The sequence below is a fragment of the Amblyomma mixtum genome, chromosome 7 (genome assembly GCF_055824585.1).
Source record: "Amblyomma mixtum isolate Tamu chromosome 7, ASM5582458v1, whole genome shotgun sequence".
Classification (NCBI taxonomy): domain Eukaryota; kingdom Metazoa; phylum Arthropoda; class Arachnida; order Ixodida; family Ixodidae; genus Amblyomma; species Amblyomma mixtum.
In genome coordinates, this window is record NC_143018.1 from 27,661,872 (window position 1) to 27,680,957 (window position 19,086).

The 19,086-nt window shown below is 44.8% G+C and overlaps 1 protein-coding gene across 3 annotated transcripts in view; it reads left to right on the top strand.

Annotated features, from left to right (window-relative positions):
• LOC149335428 (complement C3-like) overlaps window positions 1–19,086 on the top strand; it is a 70,912-nt gene that overhangs the window by 19,221 nt on the left and 32,605 nt on the right. For all 3 annotated transcript variants that reach the window (XM_089552117.1, XM_089552118.1, XM_089552119.1), the window contains exons 8-19: window positions 1,388–1,490; window positions 1,873–2,115; window positions 3,117–3,293; window positions 5,585–5,713; window positions 6,226–6,291; window positions 7,370–7,546; window positions 8,589–8,738; window positions 8,956–9,085; window positions 9,214–9,267; window positions 11,353–11,541; window positions 13,180–13,348; window positions 18,599–18,827. In XM_089552117.1, the coding sequence (XP_089408243.1) occupies window positions 1,388–1,490; window positions 1,873–2,115; window positions 3,117–3,293; window positions 5,585–5,713; window positions 6,226–6,291; window positions 7,370–7,546; window positions 8,589–8,738; window positions 8,956–9,085; window positions 9,214–9,267; window positions 11,353–11,541; window positions 13,180–13,348; window positions 18,599–18,827 (1,816 nt within the window). The remainder of the gene's footprint in view (window positions 1–1,387; window positions 1,491–1,872; window positions 2,116–3,116; window positions 3,294–5,584; window positions 5,714–6,225; window positions 6,292–7,369; window positions 7,547–8,588; window positions 8,739–8,955; window positions 9,086–9,213; window positions 9,268–11,352; window positions 11,542–13,179; window positions 13,349–18,598; window positions 18,828–19,086) is intronic.

Here is a 19,086-nt window from a genome sequence, read left to right on the forward strand (position 1 = left end):
ACTTCGCCAGATTAAGCCGTGCTCCCACTAAATGTCTCATGAACCCATGTAGACCAATACGCAGCTGACTGCCATATAGAACATCGTAGCGTTTTGTAACGTTCCGCTATACATTGTTTCAGCTTGTTTTGTTTTTCTGGATCAAACCTTTCTAACCCTTTCTATTGCTGATAATGCATAAACTAGTTTGCATGACGAGAGGTATTCCACAACAATACCACTAGAGTTGCTCGAAAAACGTTGCGACGTTTGAGTTTTCAAGGTTTCTTGGTTCAAACATTATCTCAAAGACCAGCACTTCTTCCGAAACCAAATAGTTCTGCAGTGTATTTTAGGTCACTTAGAAGAAATGCTGCATCAATAAAAAAAAGAATATTATATGTGCTTTATTATGTGCTATAAGAGTTTTATATATTATACTAACAGTCACCCTTTCTCGAATGTCAAAACAAATGCGCAACAATATAAAGCGCCTGTTATTGACTGCCAAGACAACTGTCGCGCACCCTTTAGGACGAACAGCCAGTAAAAACATTCGGCGAGGATTCCGAGAGCTAACTGAAACCACGCCTGGTTGCTAAGGGTTTATTTTTTTGTCTACCATATTAGGCATCGTAGAACCTTGTTGCGACTGACTTAGTCCTGTACGCTGAGTGTATATGCTGTATGCAGGGCGCTGGGTGACAGCATTAATTACAGGCCACTATGCGAGTTATGCTGGCGGGTTTATCTCTCTCGCTTTCTCTCTCTATATATAAGATCAAAGATGTCTACGCGCTCTAGCGTGGAAACCCTGCTTAAAGTGCGTTTTGTTTTGCAAGATGATTCGTACGGGATAAGTATTTACTCCATCAGCCTACTTTTGGTCTGGTTTTTGCCGCTTCCGAATTTCTCGGCCTATTAGTTCGAAAGTAGTAATCCGGAGGTCATGACCGCAGGAGAATCATCGCTTGCGGACTGTATGTCAGAGGAGCGTGAGCGCTCCGTCCCACTGCACAGCCTGCTCATCGGCTTCTACGTAGCACAAATCGGTGCTTTTGCAGTGACTCAAATGCATTCAACATTCTCTGGTCATTTTTTTTACACCGCGTAGTGAACGCACCCCTGATATTTTCTGAAAATTTTTTTTGCATTAGAATTTGGTACTTTATGCTAGCAAATATGATACATCAGTCATAAAATAGAACTTTGCGGGAGTTTTTGTAAAATAGGACGTTTTATATACATAAACGCCTAGGTGTATAAGGTTGTAATGTGAAAATGTGGTGTAACAGTGTGACCACCTTAAGTAAACTCACTATCAGATTACTGCATAAAACACTGAAGCTATGTTACGAAAGTGAATGCGTACGAAACGTTTTTTTTAAATCTTTTTTTTTTCTGAAAGATACGCGTACGGAAAGCCGGTGGAAGGTTCAGCGTCCTTTAGATTCAAGGTCAGGAATGAAGCTGGGACGGACCAAGAAATTGGATCAACCGACTTCAAGGCTGTAAGTGCACAAACCTTTCTGCCTACCCTACAGCCCACATGAAACACGCCGCATTCGGTTTGATAAATTTCTAAATATGACAAAAAAGCAGTTTTCAATCAGCCAGTATTACTTTGCTAACGTGTAAAAAGCACATCAAGGTAGTTTTATCATCTCCGCCATGTTAAACACTTCAAATATACTTACCTTCTTTGAGTAACTCAGAGCATCTTATTTGAAAGTTCAGACTCTCAGCTGTGCCCATAGATAAAAGATAGTTGCACTCAGGCTTGTGAGGAAGCTTTTTGTGACAATACGACAAACCTGTGAAGTCTGATGTGATGATTGCCGTGTCAAGCCAACACTACTCGTCACAGTAATTTCTTCTCGTCTTGAAACACAGCTCGCGTACGGCAAAGCGAGCTTCCGCATAGAAACTGACCAGCTGAAAATGCCTCGACGCAAACGCTGGAACCCCCTGGTACACGCAAACCGCCTCGTGATCGAAGCGGACGTACTCGACAAGGCAACCAGTAAGCGCGTTACAGCCATGGACGACACGGCTGTGTTCGCCACGTCACCCTACATCATCGGCTTCGGGCATACACCAAAGGACTTCAAACCTGGCGCCTCAACAGTCATCATGGTACGTGAGAAGATATATGTGGTTATTTTCCTCTCCTCTTCGAACGCTGCAGTGTCATATATCATAGTTCTTCACAGTGAATACCATAACAGGCTTAGCGTAAAGAATACATATATCAAAATGATCTGTGCATTCTTCTTTCTTTTTGCGAGGGGGGGGGGGGGCTGTAAAGTTCCTGAGGATACTGTATAACTCTCATCTGTAATCAATGGCAGCGTCCTGCTAGGTGTTAGTGATTACTCTCTTGTTTTAAATCAACTCCACTTTTGGCTCTACTCTTAATACATTAGAATACAGGAACAATCTCTCGCCAATGTTCTGTCATCAGTTCCAGCTCTTGGACATTTGTTCACAAAGCATCTGTGAAACGATGTTAAGGAAGAAGGGTCTATTACAAGTTCTAGCTCTTGGTCGTTTGTTTACAAAGCTTCTGTGAGACGGTGTTAAGCGAGAACCTTCTTGTTCTATCAGAAGTTCCAGCTTTGGACGTCTGCTCACAAAGCTTCTGTGAGACGATGTTAATGAAGAATACACAAACATGGGCGAGGAAGTTCGTATTTGGTTTTGCATGTTGAAACATATGGCAATGCTAGATTTCATTCGGAAGTTTACTGCCTTGACAATCAGAAAGTTGCAAAACACAATACCTTCTGAGCCTCAGTCGACACTTTTTGGTAGACTTAAACCTATGTCTAGAGGCGGATTCCTTTGTAATGTGAAAATGACAGCACATATCGAGCACCTCTAAAGCAAGGCACTTTTTAAAAGTCGGCGACGTTATATCTATGGTTTATTCCATCTAACTCATTATATCAGGATAAAAGGATCATGCCGCAGAGATTTTTTTGCCTCTCGCACGATTATGCTTTATTTAAAGCCTGTTTAAAGGATTGACGGCTGTCATTATCAAATCAGTTGTCTTTATAGAACATGTATTTGGCCACAAAGCTCTGTCCCATAGGCTTAAAGTTCCGCTGATTGATTTTCCTCAATAAATGCAGGCTGACGTCAAGGACCTCAGCGGGAAGCCAGCCACCGGAATTCCATGCGTCATCGACGTTTTTGATGATCAGAAGCGGCGCGTAAACGTCGTTGGGAACGAGTCGGTCACAGACTCCGCTGGAAGGGTTGCCTTCCTTGTGCGGACTGAGCGAAGTCACGCTAGAATTGAAGCAAAGGTGAGGACAGACGAGAAAAGGAATCCCTAAAATCTGTTGCAGTGGCTTATCGGCTCCGGGATTCTTCTTGTTCCCAAGGTCGTACAATGGAAACCCGGTCACGGCAGCAGTATTTGGAGGGAAACGAAATGAAAAAATAGCCGCGTACTGTATGACGTCGGTGCTCTGTTCACGTTGAAGAGCTCCATGTGGTGGGAACCTCGACTGCGGCGTCTCTCATAGTTCATGTGCAGCTTTGAAATGTTAAACCCCAAGTACCATGCCATACCATGCCATACCACACCGTACCATACCGTACCCTACCATACGGTGCCGTACTGTACTCTACCGTACCCTACCGTGCCATACCATAACATACTATACCGCAACATGCCGTACCATATCGTACCACATGAATCTGTAAAATTGGTTCCCTTTTTCTATAAACGAAAAAGAGACATGGGCAATCAGCATAGTGCATTCAGTGTTCTGCCGTCAGACACGAAAGTGTGGCTGTCTGATGAAGCGTACCAGTCTTGCAGTCTATTTTGCAACTTGGGCTGTCTAAGCCAGCATGCATATGGGCTTTCAATCATAATTAACTGACTGTGAAATACACTGACACCTTGTGTATGCAGTTTTCACAAAAGTCTGCAGCTGTGAAGAGCAGTGAGGAGACATGCAGTCATATCTAAGAAGCTGTAGCTTGCTGAAGTATAGCGCACTTAAGTGTACAACTGTACTGTTACATGACCTCAGCAAAGACAGAGTTAAATGATGCCAACTTAAACTACCCATTTAGGACTTGGGAGTCGGGACGCAGTGTTGTTTTATTACCCAGATTTTTTATATACCTCACAGTCTGCCATTCAGTCATGACCTCCAAGGTTTTAAGGCACAGTTGTTTCAATTTTAATGACTTCTTTTGGCTATACAGTGGTCGCAATAGGAATGATGACACTGTCTATGATGAGGTGTCGATGACCTGACATGCAGGGTTTTTTACATAAACTGAAGAAAGTTTTTAAAGGGTTCACTTTGTGGGATTTATCTAAGTACACTTAGGAGCATTTACAATCCCTTTAAAAACATTTATTTAGTCTTCTACTTAAACTGAAGCAAGTTTTTAAAAAGTTTATTTTGCAGGGATATATCCAAGTGCACTTAGCAGCATTTATAATGCATTCCAAAAACATTCATTCATTAAAAAAATTTATTACGTGAACATTTTTTCTCAGAAAACCTTGCAGTCGAGCCTCACTGAAACTTCAAATAGCATAATTTTTCTTAGTGTTGCTTTATATTGAAAGTGTTTCGGCACTTTTGAATAAAGCGACCAAAAACTCAATGTGACTTCGGCATAAGCTCGCCTAAAATTTCGCTTGTTGTGGGATGTGATTGATATAGGGTGCCATGGCGCTCAAACTTATATAGCCGCAATAGCTGCAGGTTTCCACAAATAGAGCAATCTAGCTCATGAGCAGGAATCTGTGCTCATGTAAAATAGATGAACAAAAGTTTAGATTCTTGGGACGTTTTGCAGTTTAGTCGTTTATTTGTTGATTAATCGAATTAACTGGCTCTACCTGTAGTGCAACGTTCTGGATGAAACTTCCGAAGTATTACCTTGTTCGTTTCAACATTTGATTAATGTTAACTAAGTAGGAATTCAATTGGAACAGCAGCGGTGGCCTAGTGGTTGAAACATCCCCCTCGCAAGTGGGAGCTGAGGGGTTCGATCCCCAGTGCCGCCGGGTACCCACCAGAGATAAAATTGGTACAAGCTTTCCCCTGGCCTGGGGCTCGGCTTATCAGGGATAAAGTGCATGGAAGTGGGTGTCTGACTCCACCTTGTCAAACGAATATATGTTGTATCATGGCATTCTTTGGCCACAAATTTCCTTGTGTCATTAAAACCTGTGATCATCATCGTCAGTTTAGTAAGAAATTAACGACATTTTCGCGTCCACAAGGAAAATAACGATAGTTTTTTTTTTGTCTTCATCTCCTCAAGAGGAGCTTCCCCATTACTCAAGCTTTACTGGGATTGACTACTACAGTTAGCATATCATTAACGAGAATGAGTTGTACTTCTGAGCCTGGAAGTTTCTGCTCGAGTTCTTTAATTTCTGTTTGAGATATTGAGTATCTTTGTATGTTGGTGCAGTGCTAGTATGAATTTTTTCTTTTCCTGCAACATACCCTACGAGGTTAACAGTGTGCTGTAAATTAAATACATGAACAAAACAGATGTTTTCAGACCAACGGCTGCCTCGAAGATAGCTGATGTTTGGCGTACTGTTTTGCTGCAGGTTCGGACGCGTGACCAGAAATACCGCTCCCACCAGCAGTCCGAAGGAAACATTAACATTCAACCGTTTGTGTCTCCTGTGCAAGCCTTCGTTGCGTTGAACCGCATGGAAGCAAGAAGATCGCTCAAGGTGAGTGGCTTTTTCCATTCAACGTAGCTGACAGCTTTGTAGACGAAATAACCAATCACAGGCACTGTCGTTACCAGAAATTCGTGACAAGCGTTTCTAGTTCCCTTGACTGCCACCAAGTGGCGCATGGCTTTGAACTTTAAAAATAGAGCGTTGACGTCATCAGTGACGCAAGAAAGAAAGCGAATGTCCGAGTCGCTGCAAAACAGAACGTAACAGCTGCACGCTGCCCCCAATTCCTAGTAATGCTTCCAACGCTAGCATCTTATTAATAAATCAGCTATAATGCCCGTTATTCATGCGAAGTGAAAGTATGCAGTGCAATGTTAGTAGAATTTATCTCTTTGGTATTTCTTCTGATAATGAGGAACTCCGATTGCCTTGATAAGTGTACGTTTAAAATTTTTTTTGCTTAGGCTATTGAATGTTTTGCACCTGTTGCACTTTTTATCACATTGGAGGTTGTTGAATCTTACTTTATCGGAATAGTTTTTGCGTTTTAACTTTTTCAGGTGGGAGACTACTTCGACAGCAACGTAATTACTGAACCAGCAGGCATTTCGCCAGTCTATTATATGGTGAGTTCCACCCACAAGATGGAATGATCTGCGAAGAAGACTTAGCATAGCTTTCAGTTATGGCCAGTGTGACTGGACTCCATGCTTGTTTATAGTAATTCATCTCCAGCAGCATATACTTAATCCTAAAGTATTATATGCGGCACCTGGAGATATAAAAAACAACACTCCTTCACTTCTTCTGCGTTTTGCATGCATATATCAGAAAGCCTGCCTATTGAAGCTGGAGCCAGGACACACGAATAGGCTTCATATCAGTATTTCGAAATTTCAATTAATAGTGACTCCTGATCACAAGCAAGTTTTCTAAATCTCATGTAATTAATATCGCAACTGTTGCGCATGCAACATGCCATATGCGTTGCGTCCCGGCCGCCGGTCATGGTCCCAGGTTAACGTTTATATTATTTTGTTGATTAAAAATGTATTGACCTGCGCCTGCCTTCTGGAGGTATGTGGCAGTAACTTGTATCGATATCTTCTTCAAGTGAGGAGCATAAATGTGGTCGGACGGAAATTGGTGCTGGCTTGAATGTAAGGTGTGAAAAGGCTTTTTTTAAGTAATAAAAGTGTGATAATATGCAGTCTAGGAATGCCTTGATGCGATACACGCCCAGTTGCGAAATTCCCACGCCTATTCTTAGCTTCAACATTTCTTCACAACTTCCGTATTAGGTAACCTTGCCCAGTACCATACCCTGTAGCAGTCTTTAAATTCAAAAACAAGAATCTGAACAGAGTCACTGAAAGCTGAATCCCGGTAACAGTTGAATTGCCTTAAAAAAAGTGTATGCGCATGAAACACTGGTTTAGCACCCTTCTGAATATAGAGCCTGCAAATTTGAACGCTACAGCTCAAAAGTATCTTTGCGAAGTGAGCTTAAACCCAATCAAGAAATTTGCAGCTTCATTTATTGCGGCCACGGTACTCAAGAGATGTAAGGTGAAGAAATCCCGCAATATCTTGTGGCCAACAGCACATGTACGTTAAACACTCCTTGTGCACCCATGTGGGTGCAAAATAAACGCTTTCCGAATAAGTGTAAAGCTTAGATGCGCTTTCTCGCGGCATTTGCAGGTGACACATCGTGGCCAAACGAAACTTCATGGCTCTGTGGACAGATCCGTGTACTTCGGCGTGACTAGGGACATGAGTCCCAGAGTGCGCGTGCTTGTGTACGCCTTTCACCGCGGTCACCTGATCGCCGACTCGCTCACCATCCAGGTTGAGGAGCTTTGCACGGAGTCGTCTACTGTAAGCATGTTTCGTTTTTATTGCGAAAGCAATACTACTTGCACTTTCACGCCTTTGCCGTGCCGCGGCGGTGACCACCAAAGCAATACTACTTTGCACTTTCACGCCTTTGCCGTGCCGCGGCGGTGACCACCACTGACCTTCATTTGACCTTGATTGCACTAGATTGGACTAGATTAGATTGGATTGGACTGGATTGGATTATATTATTAGATTACATTAGATTAGAGTAGATTACATTGGATTGGATTGGAGTGGAGTGGAGTGGAGTAGATTGAATTGGATTGGATTGCATTGGAATGGATTGGATTGGATTGTATAACCGATGCACCACCACAAGTCTAACCAGAAGCACCACCACCAGCTACACTACCAGCTGTACCATGGCGTAGGTATGGATATTGCTTTCGCAATTACCGGGCTTAACCAAGCTAAGCCACAGCGAATTTTTTTTTCAGCTACACTTTAACTGACTTTTTGGAATGCCACTACTGATCAAATGAACATTCTAAAAGAATACAATTCGTTAGTTGTAAAGAATCTTGTCGGTAAATATTTACTGTGGTATCGAATAACGGCTGCAACAAAATATCGCACACCTTCAATCTGTTTTTGACCGGAACTGGCTTTGTTAGAGGGGATAGTCGGCTACCCTGAATAACGTATAAGTGAGCCCCATGCTCTCAATGTTCTGCGCCTCGTGACCAGGGTTAAAGAGAAAATAAAAAAAGCATAGCGTCTCCTTGAGTAGGCGAGGGCGTCAGCTCGCAAATATTCATAGCTGTTAGTCGCACCGATAAATTTAACAGCTCAGAAATGCAGATACATATATCATTTTGGGTTTATTTTAAGACTAGAAAAAAGCAAATAAAACAAAGAATACCGTCTTACTTTTGCAAATAAGTTCTCTTTTGTATTTACTGAAAACTGCTGTTATTTGGCGCCGCGCTATGAATACTTAGTTTGCAGTAGTGAAGAATGCGATCTAAGGCAACTTTGAGCCCGCTTGATTTTGTCACTTGATTTGTTTCTATGTGCGCAGATAAAGATTGAGCCGGACTTCAGAAACGACCAGCCTGGCAGCAATGGTTCCCTGAAGGTACTCGGAAAGAGCGGAACGCGCGTCGGTATTCTGGGTGTCGACAAGGCAGTCTACGCCCTCAACAACAAGGACCTCTTAACCCGCGAAAGGGTAAAATAACACTTTATTCTTCAGCAATGCTTCAGCATCACATTATTAAAGAGGCTGATTATGACACGCTGCTCAATAATCTGCGACAACAGCATGCGGGTAGTAAGTTTAAGGAATCATGTAAATAAAGCCTGTCGCATGCGACGGCTGTTTTCAACTTGGCTTTCGATTATTCTGTACAATTATTCTGAGCGTCCCGCGCCAATCTTATTCGCAGCTCTTTGAAACTCTGAAGTCTCATGAACTAGGCTGTGGGCCCGGTGGAGGTCTGTCTTCTGAAGAGGTTATCTCTAGCTTCGGCGTCGTCGTAATATCCGAAGAAGGCCCCGAGAACGTCCTGAGGACAGGTAACTACCCTTGGAATAAGATGCTTTTTTAGTTTCTGACGGAACAAACTCACAAGTCTTCATTGTTCATTGTGGAAGACTATATCAAAGATGATGTGTTTCTCTGTACTTTTTTTTTACACTTTCAGAAAACAGCTGCGAAGCGCGGGTTCGCCGGCGCAGGCATGTCCTATCAAGGACACGTAAGTATTCCCGCGAGCGTGGAAATTATTTCCTAAGTACTACTTAAATAGTGCTGCGCTCAAAAACACAACAGACAGGTGACAAGAGCAGGCTTTTTTTTTTTTGGGGGGGGGGGGGGGGGGGGTGGGTCCGGTGATTGTCATGAAGGGCAACTTTTTGCAAGGGATGCGCGAAATGTGCATAATGCATTGAATCTGTCCAAACACCTGTTGCTGGATTCGTAAAATTCGTCAATGCCACTGTTGAGACAGGACGCGGAAGATTTGAGTGTCGTGGAGGTCGCCCAATAATATTTAAGCTATTCTCTGAGAAATAAAGTCTCATTGTGAATTCTTCGTGGTTCTACAAAGCCACTCGATAGCATAGACTTGCAGGTAATCCTATGCCTGAATGTTATGTCTTTTGGAATTAAAATTCTATCACATCACTGTTTAACCCTACAACTTACCATATGCCCCGGTGCTCAGCTTCATTCAACTTCTTTGACCATACGAAATGAAGTTTATCAACCTTCGGTCATCACTGGCATGAATTCGTGGTTCAGTTTTGGTGTGCAGCGATTTGCGCATTAAGGAATGTGTCCGAGCAGTACGAATTGAGCCACCACGACCAGTCAGGAATGCAAGCGGCGATGGGGTTAATGTATACACTATAATAAAGGGACACAGAGGACAACATTAACCATTTTATGTCCTCGGTAAAAAACGGATTATCTGGCTGGTTGTAGATGCGTTAACTGTTTTTTTCCAGCAGCAAGGCGCATTTATGGCTGAGAAAAAAGAATTAAAAAAATTTGCAGTGGCTTAGCTCTGGTTAAACCTGGATATACAAGTGAAAAGCTGCATTTATGCTTTGTTTGACGTCATGGCTGTCGCAGTTCGCGCACAAGGCACTGGGAGCACCACGATAGCGGTGTAGATTTTGAGCCAACTCCCTCGCTATCACTTCTGGGTCTTCTTTTCTTCCTTCCATGGCGAATGTCTGCGCCTCTTCTACGGCCGCCGCCGCCGCTCACGCGTTATCGCAACGCCTTGCGAAAGAACCTTCTCCTCTTGGGACGGCGGCGGAGACCGCGCGGAAGCGCCGAAGGGTAAACCGGTGGCGAGGAGGAGAAGGGAGGGGGTGGCGAGGAGGGAGAGGGCGCGCCACGGCGGCGCCCAGGGGTGGCCCACGCGAAGCGCGGTGTTGACGAGCCTAGTGAAGCTTCTCGCTTCAAAAATTTTCCTGCCTGTCAATCCACCGTCTATACTAGCAGCGGCGCCCACTGGGGAGTGGGAGGAAACTGGTCAAAAAATGGTAAGGTTATAACGTAGTTAAACGGAGTAGAACCTGCGAAAGCATTTGAGGCAAGACCGTTTCAGAGGCGACCGCATGCAAGGTCTTATCGCCAGCCGCTATCAGTAGCCACACGCGGGGAGGGGGGGGGGGGGGGGCAGTGTCGGTTCTGCTTGTTGACGTAGCAGCTGCCCAAGGCCTTTGCCGCCGGCGTTCCGTCAAAGCTTGATGCTTTACACAGCTTTCATAGGGAAGTGGTTCTTTTCGCACTAAAAGAAACGCACGTGGGAGGCGCAGGCGCTATTCGGTTCCACAAGGCGACCGCAGTGTCTCAAGCGTGTGCTTGACAGCTGCCGCCATCTGTTGCGTACGTCTGTCATTAACATGAACTGTACGTGCGCAGTACGAGTTGGCGGTTTGTTTTTAGCCAGTGCAGCTAAAGGAATATAGGCTGAGGTGTGCATTCTCAGAGCGGCCGTGTGAGGAAGGCGGATGAGACGTTACGGCGAGAGAGAGGGCTCGTTGACACCGCTTTGAAGTGATGGCGGCTCAGCCCAGACTCTTGGATCCATTTAGAAATGAGCGGCGATGCACGTAGTTTACTTGCGGAATCTGCCGATGAGGGTGACACCTGTATTTTTTGTCTTTTCTAGCTTCTAACACCTTCGTTTTCGATACTAGAGACACCATTGTGACTAGAACGCGGTGCCCTATCAATGCAGGACAGCTTTCTTTTTAATCTTGATGTCCCCTTATATACTTTCCGTCTCGACTGGTTCGGTAAGCAGGATCGCGCTTCTCTTTTGCAGAGAGGAAATACAGAGCCGACTCGTTCCTGAAGGAGTGCTGCTCTCTGGGTTTGAGGCCCGACCGGATCGGCCGTAACTGCAGTAGACGCGCGCACATCGTGCGGCTCTACATGGAAGGGGAGAGGGGCGAGAAGTGCGCCGAAGCCTTTGAAGATTGCTGCCGTGACATCACCTCCAGGCTCTTTTCAGGTTCGGGCAAGTTGCGCCTGCTTACTTTCTTTACTTTTTGGGGGAGGGGGTAGTGGGGGGTTCTGACCACAGACCAAGTGAGACAGAACAACCAACTCTGGTAATAACAGCACGAAACTAGTTGATTCGTTTTTTAGAAGTTTTAAAACCGAGGACTACCTAGCGGACTACCTAGCGGAGTTTTAAAACCAAAGACTACCTACCCTTTTCCATAAGCTTTATCACCACCCATCCCTTCGCCGTGATTTCTTTCAGTCACCTGATGCTGTCTTTCCACGCCGTGATCATTCTTTCAAAGTTAAACGCGTAAACTGTCATTCATCGTCTTACGCCAATTCATTTATTCCCCGTACTATCACTGAATGGAATAGTTTGCCATCAGTCATCGCCACAGAAACTGACAATAAAAAATTCCAAGAGCTTCTTCGCTGTGACGGAAATGTGTAAATGTTTGCTGTTTTTGTTAGTGTTCAATTTTTCTTTGTGTGATGCCTTATGTTTTAATTAACGTTTTTTTTTGTTACACTTACTTGTTAAAATGTATCGCGATTACTTATGATTGTACCCCCCCCCCCATGTAATACCCTCTTCTGGAGGGCCTTTAGGGGTAACTTGAATAAATAAATAAATAAAAAAAGGATGTCGCTTTTGTGTTGTCTGGGATGTCGCTGTGTTTCTAAAACAGCTAAGAAAATGAATCCAGTAAGCCAGTACCAACTAGCACAACCTAATGCGTTAACAAGATCAGTGCTTCATTGGAGTGCAGCTTCGTGGTGCATTCAACAGATGGCATCGCGAATAATTACTAGTGGCCCTGCTGCCTTAAAGAAAAGCAGTAAAAGATATCGTAAATGCAGCTCTTAGTAACTCTGACTGCTTGATAGTAGCTTGGCTTTAACTTTAGTGGTTCTTCAGGCTATGCACAATTTTTGGCTCAACAGGAACGACATGTTCAATCCGCGATGCCGTTGCTTGCGCAGGTGTTTTCGCACTCTACTATAATACTCCGGAAGGCCTCTAGTAATTATTTCGCTACGCCATGTATCGAACGTAATACGAAGCTCAATGGTGACTATATTAACCACCCTCTGAAAAGTACAGGTAATGAAAACTAGCACACACTGCCTTTTCACTACCTCTCGTTATTCGTTTTAACTTTTAAAAAGGAAGTTGTACGCGATTAATGAAAGACCTTCGCGAATAAGGTACTTTTTTGTTTTAAGTTAAGTATACTTGCTGGGCTATGCGCTTCCGTACATAACCGTTGCTCGCACCGCGGCGTTTCATTTCCTAGTTCTGTTGTAAGGTGGCACAATGACCTAACCGTTGCCACGAGGTGGGTGCAAAGCGTGTACGAAGACTCGTCGGCAGCGTGTCATAAACGCCAATTGTATGCAGTGGCGCGCGCTGAATTCGTTGCCCCTACCTGTCGACTCCGTGGCTAGGGAGTGGGAACTCCATATTTAATATGCGTAGTTAGGCTTCTATGAAAATACAAAGAAAGTAGCTGTTGTGTTTGCCTATAGAGAGATCATAGTAAAACCGATCAAACGTTTGTCTTTATGGTTTTCACTCAACTTGTGTGTCTTGTACAAGAGTCGTCGGAAAGAAAACCCGGCTTCCTTCACGTGTACGCAGGGATTCCGTACGACCCCGCAGAAGCAAGCTTTACGGAACCAGAGACTGGACGAACGCGTTCGGGCAATAAGTTCAACGTGGACAAGATCGAGGACAGTTATGAATCGCCAGGAACCATGATACGGAAGGATTTTCGAGAGACGTGGCTTTTCGACGAGCAAGTGATTGGGTAAGCAATTCACATTGAATAAAATCAACCAATCGCAACCAATTTATTAAGAATTCTTCATAAAGCAGTCCCAATCGATCGAATAATCGATCGTCAATCAATCAATCAATCAATCAATCAATCAATCAATCAATCAATCAATCAATCAATCAATCAATCAATCAATCAATCAATCAATCAATCAATCAATGCCCAGAAAAGTCCCTATTGATCCATCAGTGAATCGAGACCCAGAAGACAGTCACTATTGATCCATCAGTCAATCAATATCAAGTAGACAGCCACTATCGACCCATCCATCAATACCCAGATAACAGTCACGACCGATCAACCAATCAGTAATTAGCCGCAAAACGGCCATTATCAATCAACCGGTAATTAGCCACAATCGATCGGAAGATAGCCACAAAACTGTCTTTACCAATCAATCAATCAATCAATCAATCAATCAATCAATCAATCAATCAATCAATCAATCAATCAATCAATCAATCAATCAATCAACCAATCAATCAATCAATCAATCAATCGAGGGGTAGTTATCCACAGGACAGTCGTACCAACCAATCAGTCAATAGGTAGCTAGCCACAAGTGAGCCATTATTAATGAATCAGTCAGTCAATCGATTGGTAGTTAGCCTTAAGGCAGTCATTATCAATCAGTCGATCAGTAGTTAGCCACAAGGCAGTCATTATAAATCTATCCATCACTTTTTAGCCGTAAGACGGTCATTATCACTCAGTCGATCAGTAGTTAGCCATAAGACGGTCATTATAAATCTATCCATCACTTTTTAGCCGTAAGACGGTCATTATCAGTCAGTCGATCAGTAGTTAGCCATAAGACGGTCATTATCAGTCAGTCGATCAGTAGTTAGCCATAAGACGGTCATTATAAATCTATCCATCACTTTTTAGCCATAAGACGGCCATTATAAATCTATCCATCACTTTTTAGCCATAAGACGGTCTTTATTGATTAATCAACTTGCTCCTGTCTTCTGCCTCTCACGGTCAGTTCGCGTGGAAATGCTCCACGCCACAAAGTGGATGAGTCAAGGTCAGGATTCTGCGCAACGCTTTCCTGCACAAGAACTGCAGATTGGGCTAGTTGGTGTAGATTCATAGTGATGGTTCAACAGCGCAAACACACACAGAACAAGAAGGAGACAAGACACACACAGCGCTTTCAGCGCTGTGTGTGTCTTGTCTCCTTCTTGGTCTGTGTGTGTTTGCGCTGTTGAACCATCACTATGAAGCTTTCCTGCACAGTAGTCTGACCGTAGACTTTCCGCCCTATAACAGTGTTGCACATGCCATGGGTAACGTTGTTCTTTGATGATGGTGGTCGTCGATTTTATAGCACAGTATAGCTTATGACGCCTTAGGCTGAGACGCACTGTTTCCGCGCCGGTGAGCAGGCAAATGGGGAAACACGACAAGAGTAGGGCGTCCCTATGTGTCGCAGGCACATGATCTCAGCCGAACGTGCGAAACACTCGTTGAGTGCCGTAACTCTTGCTGCCCACTGTTTTAAAGTGGCCTCCGAGACCATCTCAGGTATTGGAGTCCATCCTTACTAGCAGCCGGCGACAATTAAGGTTAGCAACATGTTCAAATAAACGAGCACTCCAGTAAAAGTACACGGAACCGTGCTTGAACCAGGCGTGTCTAGAAATGGTGGGCGACACGCGCGCGTGCTTGTGAAATGCTGCGGTTATGGTGGTGCAGATTCGTCAGACGCCACATCACTGCGTTATGTTTACTGGTTTTTATATACTAAACATTGTAGAAATTCAGCTAGAGTAACTTCTGAAGTTATCTGTCGGCGATTCTCAATGCAATCTCAGCTCGGCACGCCTTTGCTTTAGTGATACAGCCTTTCGCATATGTATACGCACTGCCACAAAGTACGGTGTAATAACAGACGTCTCACAGCCGTCCCGTGCATAAACTAAAGGGGGACGAAAAGTGTTTACTCGTACATTTATTTTTCTCATATATGGGCAAGGCATGTGGGCTGTCCCGACTACTGGTTATGTGAGTGCAGCGTAAAAAAATGGATTGCAAGAGCTTTTATACTAAAAAATTATTTAAATATACTTTGTCTCTTCTTCCTCTTCGCTGAAGCTCCTTTCCGCCATAACCGAGCTAAATTCCATGGTGTCGTCAAAGTCTACCGCTAGCGGCGTCTGCTAGCGCGCTTCCAGAGTCGGTTTTAATGGCTCACCCCTCCCATTGAGTAGCTGCGCGAGCAGCGCGCTTTCTCCTGAAAAAAAGCCAGTTCTGCACGTACTTTGCACGTGTTGGACAGGCTGCAAATCTCTTGGTGCAGTCGCGAGCTTTTTTGGCTTTCTCCCCTCGTGCTTGAACGCTGACGAGCTTCAGAGGATTAGCAAAATGTACAGGGGCGCTAGAAAGAAATGTGAACAGCACGGCGCCGACGCGCTGCGTAGTCGGAATTTATCTTTAATGCGTTTTTATCTCGGTAGTAACAAAAAGTCGCTAGAGTGGTACATTATTGTATCACGGATGTCTCTAGCGTATTTGTGTTGCGAGCCAAGTATAAGCGTGATGAAAATAAATTCCAACAGCGGAGCGCCTAGGCACCGCGCTGTTCGCATTTCTTTCTGTCGCGGCAGTACGCTCGGAGATGTAGGTTAAGACAAATAGTGGACAGTGAATTTTTTTTTCGCTGCGCAAACTTGAAAACAAGAACTGCTAGTGGATCAGGCCCACTCCGTGAAGCAGATGGTTGACGAAAAAGCCGGTACCGCAACGGCGAAATGTGTATCACAAGTAAATGACGAGATTTTTTAAGACATGGAATTCGAGGTAAATACCATTTTTTTGTGGCGCAGCCATCTTCGCAAGATACTTAATTTCGTTGTGTGGCTGAGCAGTTCGGTGCATGCAGGCTTGTTGGCCAAATAATGAGGATTTTGTTACTTGCTTCGCTGAATAATAATGGAAATAATTTTTATTTTAACTTAAAATAAAGTGGCCTTAATGCGACACGCGAGGCTGAAGAGAAAAACGAAAACACGCACGAAATGCGCCTACCAGCTGCTTGCTATATACGGCTAAGAGAAAAAATGCTCTAGTTTGGTCAATCGCTAAACGGAGATAAGCGGTTGGTATATCTATTTTAATGCCGATTACAGCGCACGCGCATCCCCAAAACAATTTATTCGCAGAGCCATCGCTCATATGCAAACGCTCATTCATATGCAAGCAAACATTTTCATTATTTTTATTTTTAGAAATTTTTTACATGTAAAGCAACATCGAAAATTGAGCCAGGCGTCACAAGTCGGAACATTGAGGCGATTACTGACCTTGCCTCACACGCGTCTGCCTAACGCCTCTAGCTGTTGTTGTCAGCCTCCAAAATAAAAAATGGCAAAAAAAATAAGTTTCGTTAGCGCGAGCTTTACAAAACACTGCATGCTTAGTGAATTACAGCAAAAACTGCTCAGAATATTACGCGTCCAACATACCAAACATGTTTAGCAACAGAAAAACGCTTACTTCACCCTGCCCACAGCAGTTATCGAGGCCTGCCGTTTCTCCTTCTCATCCATTTCATACCCAACAATTCCGGACAAACACCTTTGAATAGAAAACAGTGTATGAACGCATTTTTTTTTTCATATACTGGAAGATTTCACTATAGCAATCTCCCATCGAGAGGCTTGCATTTTTTTTTCGTATTAACGTTTTTCCTATCGTCAACTGCTCGATACGAGCAATGAAACATTTTTAAGATTTTGCTACATATAGAAAGGGTGGACCATTATCTTCAATATTTCCTTTACTGTACGTTACCATTTTCCAATATTAATTTTTTTCCCCCAAGAATGTAGGACATGTCCAGGAAATCTGTAGAACTCCACGGGCAGTCCTTGGCCGTTGATGTTCAGAGAACTACTGTGACAGCCCCTGACACAAGTTTCTCCACTCTTAGAACGTCGCGGAATTCCAGCCATGACTCACAGCGAGCGGCAACACCACTTTTGTGCGCCCGCGAGCAGGACGGCGCGTGCTCACAATGAAAGAGAGAGTGCCAGCGGCGTGAGCAGCACGCGCATACCAGTCGACAGGCTGCTGGCTCAATGCGCTCCGCCGGCGACCTGCCCGGACACAAACGCCAAAATGACCGGCAGGGGAGAAGTGGCGCTGGTGCAGTGGGAGCAAACTTCAGGTGCGCTAACGTGCAGCGCTGCATGAAGGAACGGTGGCCGACCGAATGTGTGGCGCCGCTTCTAGTGCCGGCAGCCGAAGACACCATTAGACCTAAACGAGCGCTAGACGCAACGTTATGAAGGACACAAAAAGTCTTATACCTTCTGTTCTTGATATTAAATTTGGGGGCCCTAATATCTGTTGTCATGTCATTAGTAAACACAGCACACATCTATTATCTGGCTTCAAGACACAACTAAGAATCTCTGCATCGAACACAAGCGAGAAAGTCTCTATGCAAAAAAAAGCACCCATTGGCTCCAGTTTGTCTTCGCCGAAAAAAGTCTGAAACATGTACTGTGCTAAATATAAGCACCCCTTCCGAAAGTTGCTCATGAATGTGGCCCTACACAAATCACACTTTAATTCAGAGTTGACGGTGAACAGCTGGCAGTAAAAAATTCAGGGGCACTTTTGCTCTCTAAAGGGCTGCAAAGCAAAAGCCTTTCCTGGCGCACTGTTTGGCATTGACGGCACCCACTAGAGTTACTGAGTAACTCTAGCAACTGCAGTAGCATTTCGCCCCCTGTCGGAGCGGACGACAACTATTTTATTAGTTGTCGTCTCCACCAAAAGGGGCATCAGGCATCCGTGGATGACCTCATTACTTTGAATCCGCGCGCTCTGACGTCATAACCATTTCGACCAACCTGCCCCGCCACGGTGGCTCAGTGGTTACGGCGCTCGGCTGCTGACCCAAAAGACGCGGGTTCGATCACGGCTGCGGTGGCTGAATTTCGATGAAGGCGATATTCTAGAGGCCCGTGTGCTGTGCGATGTCAGTGCACGTTTAAGAACCCCAGGTGGTCGAAATTTCTGGAGCCCTTCACTACGGCGTCCCTCATAGCCTGAGTTGCTTTGGGACGTTGAACCCCAATAAACCAAACCAAAACCATTTCGACCAACCGAAAAGTGTGACACCTCTGCTGACAACTTTCTGTCGACAACGATGAGGCATTAAAGGCTTTCGCCTTAATAATAGCGTGGTGCCCTCTCACTGCCCAGGCCGGACGGCGTAGCGAACTTCGCGGTGAGCCTTCCGCACAGCATCACCACGTGGTCGGTGCAGGCGGTGAGCGTCTCGCCAACCGGGGGAGTTTGCGTGCCCGAGGCGCAGGAGGTGCGCGCCTTTCAGCCCGTCTTCCTCCAGGTGGCTCTGCCTGACAAGGTGGTGCGCAACGAGCAAATTGAGGTGCTCGTCTCCGTCTACAACTACGGCACTGTGCCCATCCAGGTGAGCGCATCTTTTAACGCGACAGCGTTAAAGCTCCTGTTGTGCAGAAATTCCGGTGTCGTGGGCATTGTGAGCGAAAAATCCGCGGAGCAGCAGGTGGGCCACCCAGGTCACGTGTCCTTATGGTGTCATATCACAACCTGCCCACCGAATTGTGAGCAAACTGGTCACGATGGCAGGTGGCAGCGAAATTAAGGATTGGTCACTCGGGAAGAGCAACCTGGTCACGATGGCAGATGGCTGCGAAATTAAGGATTGG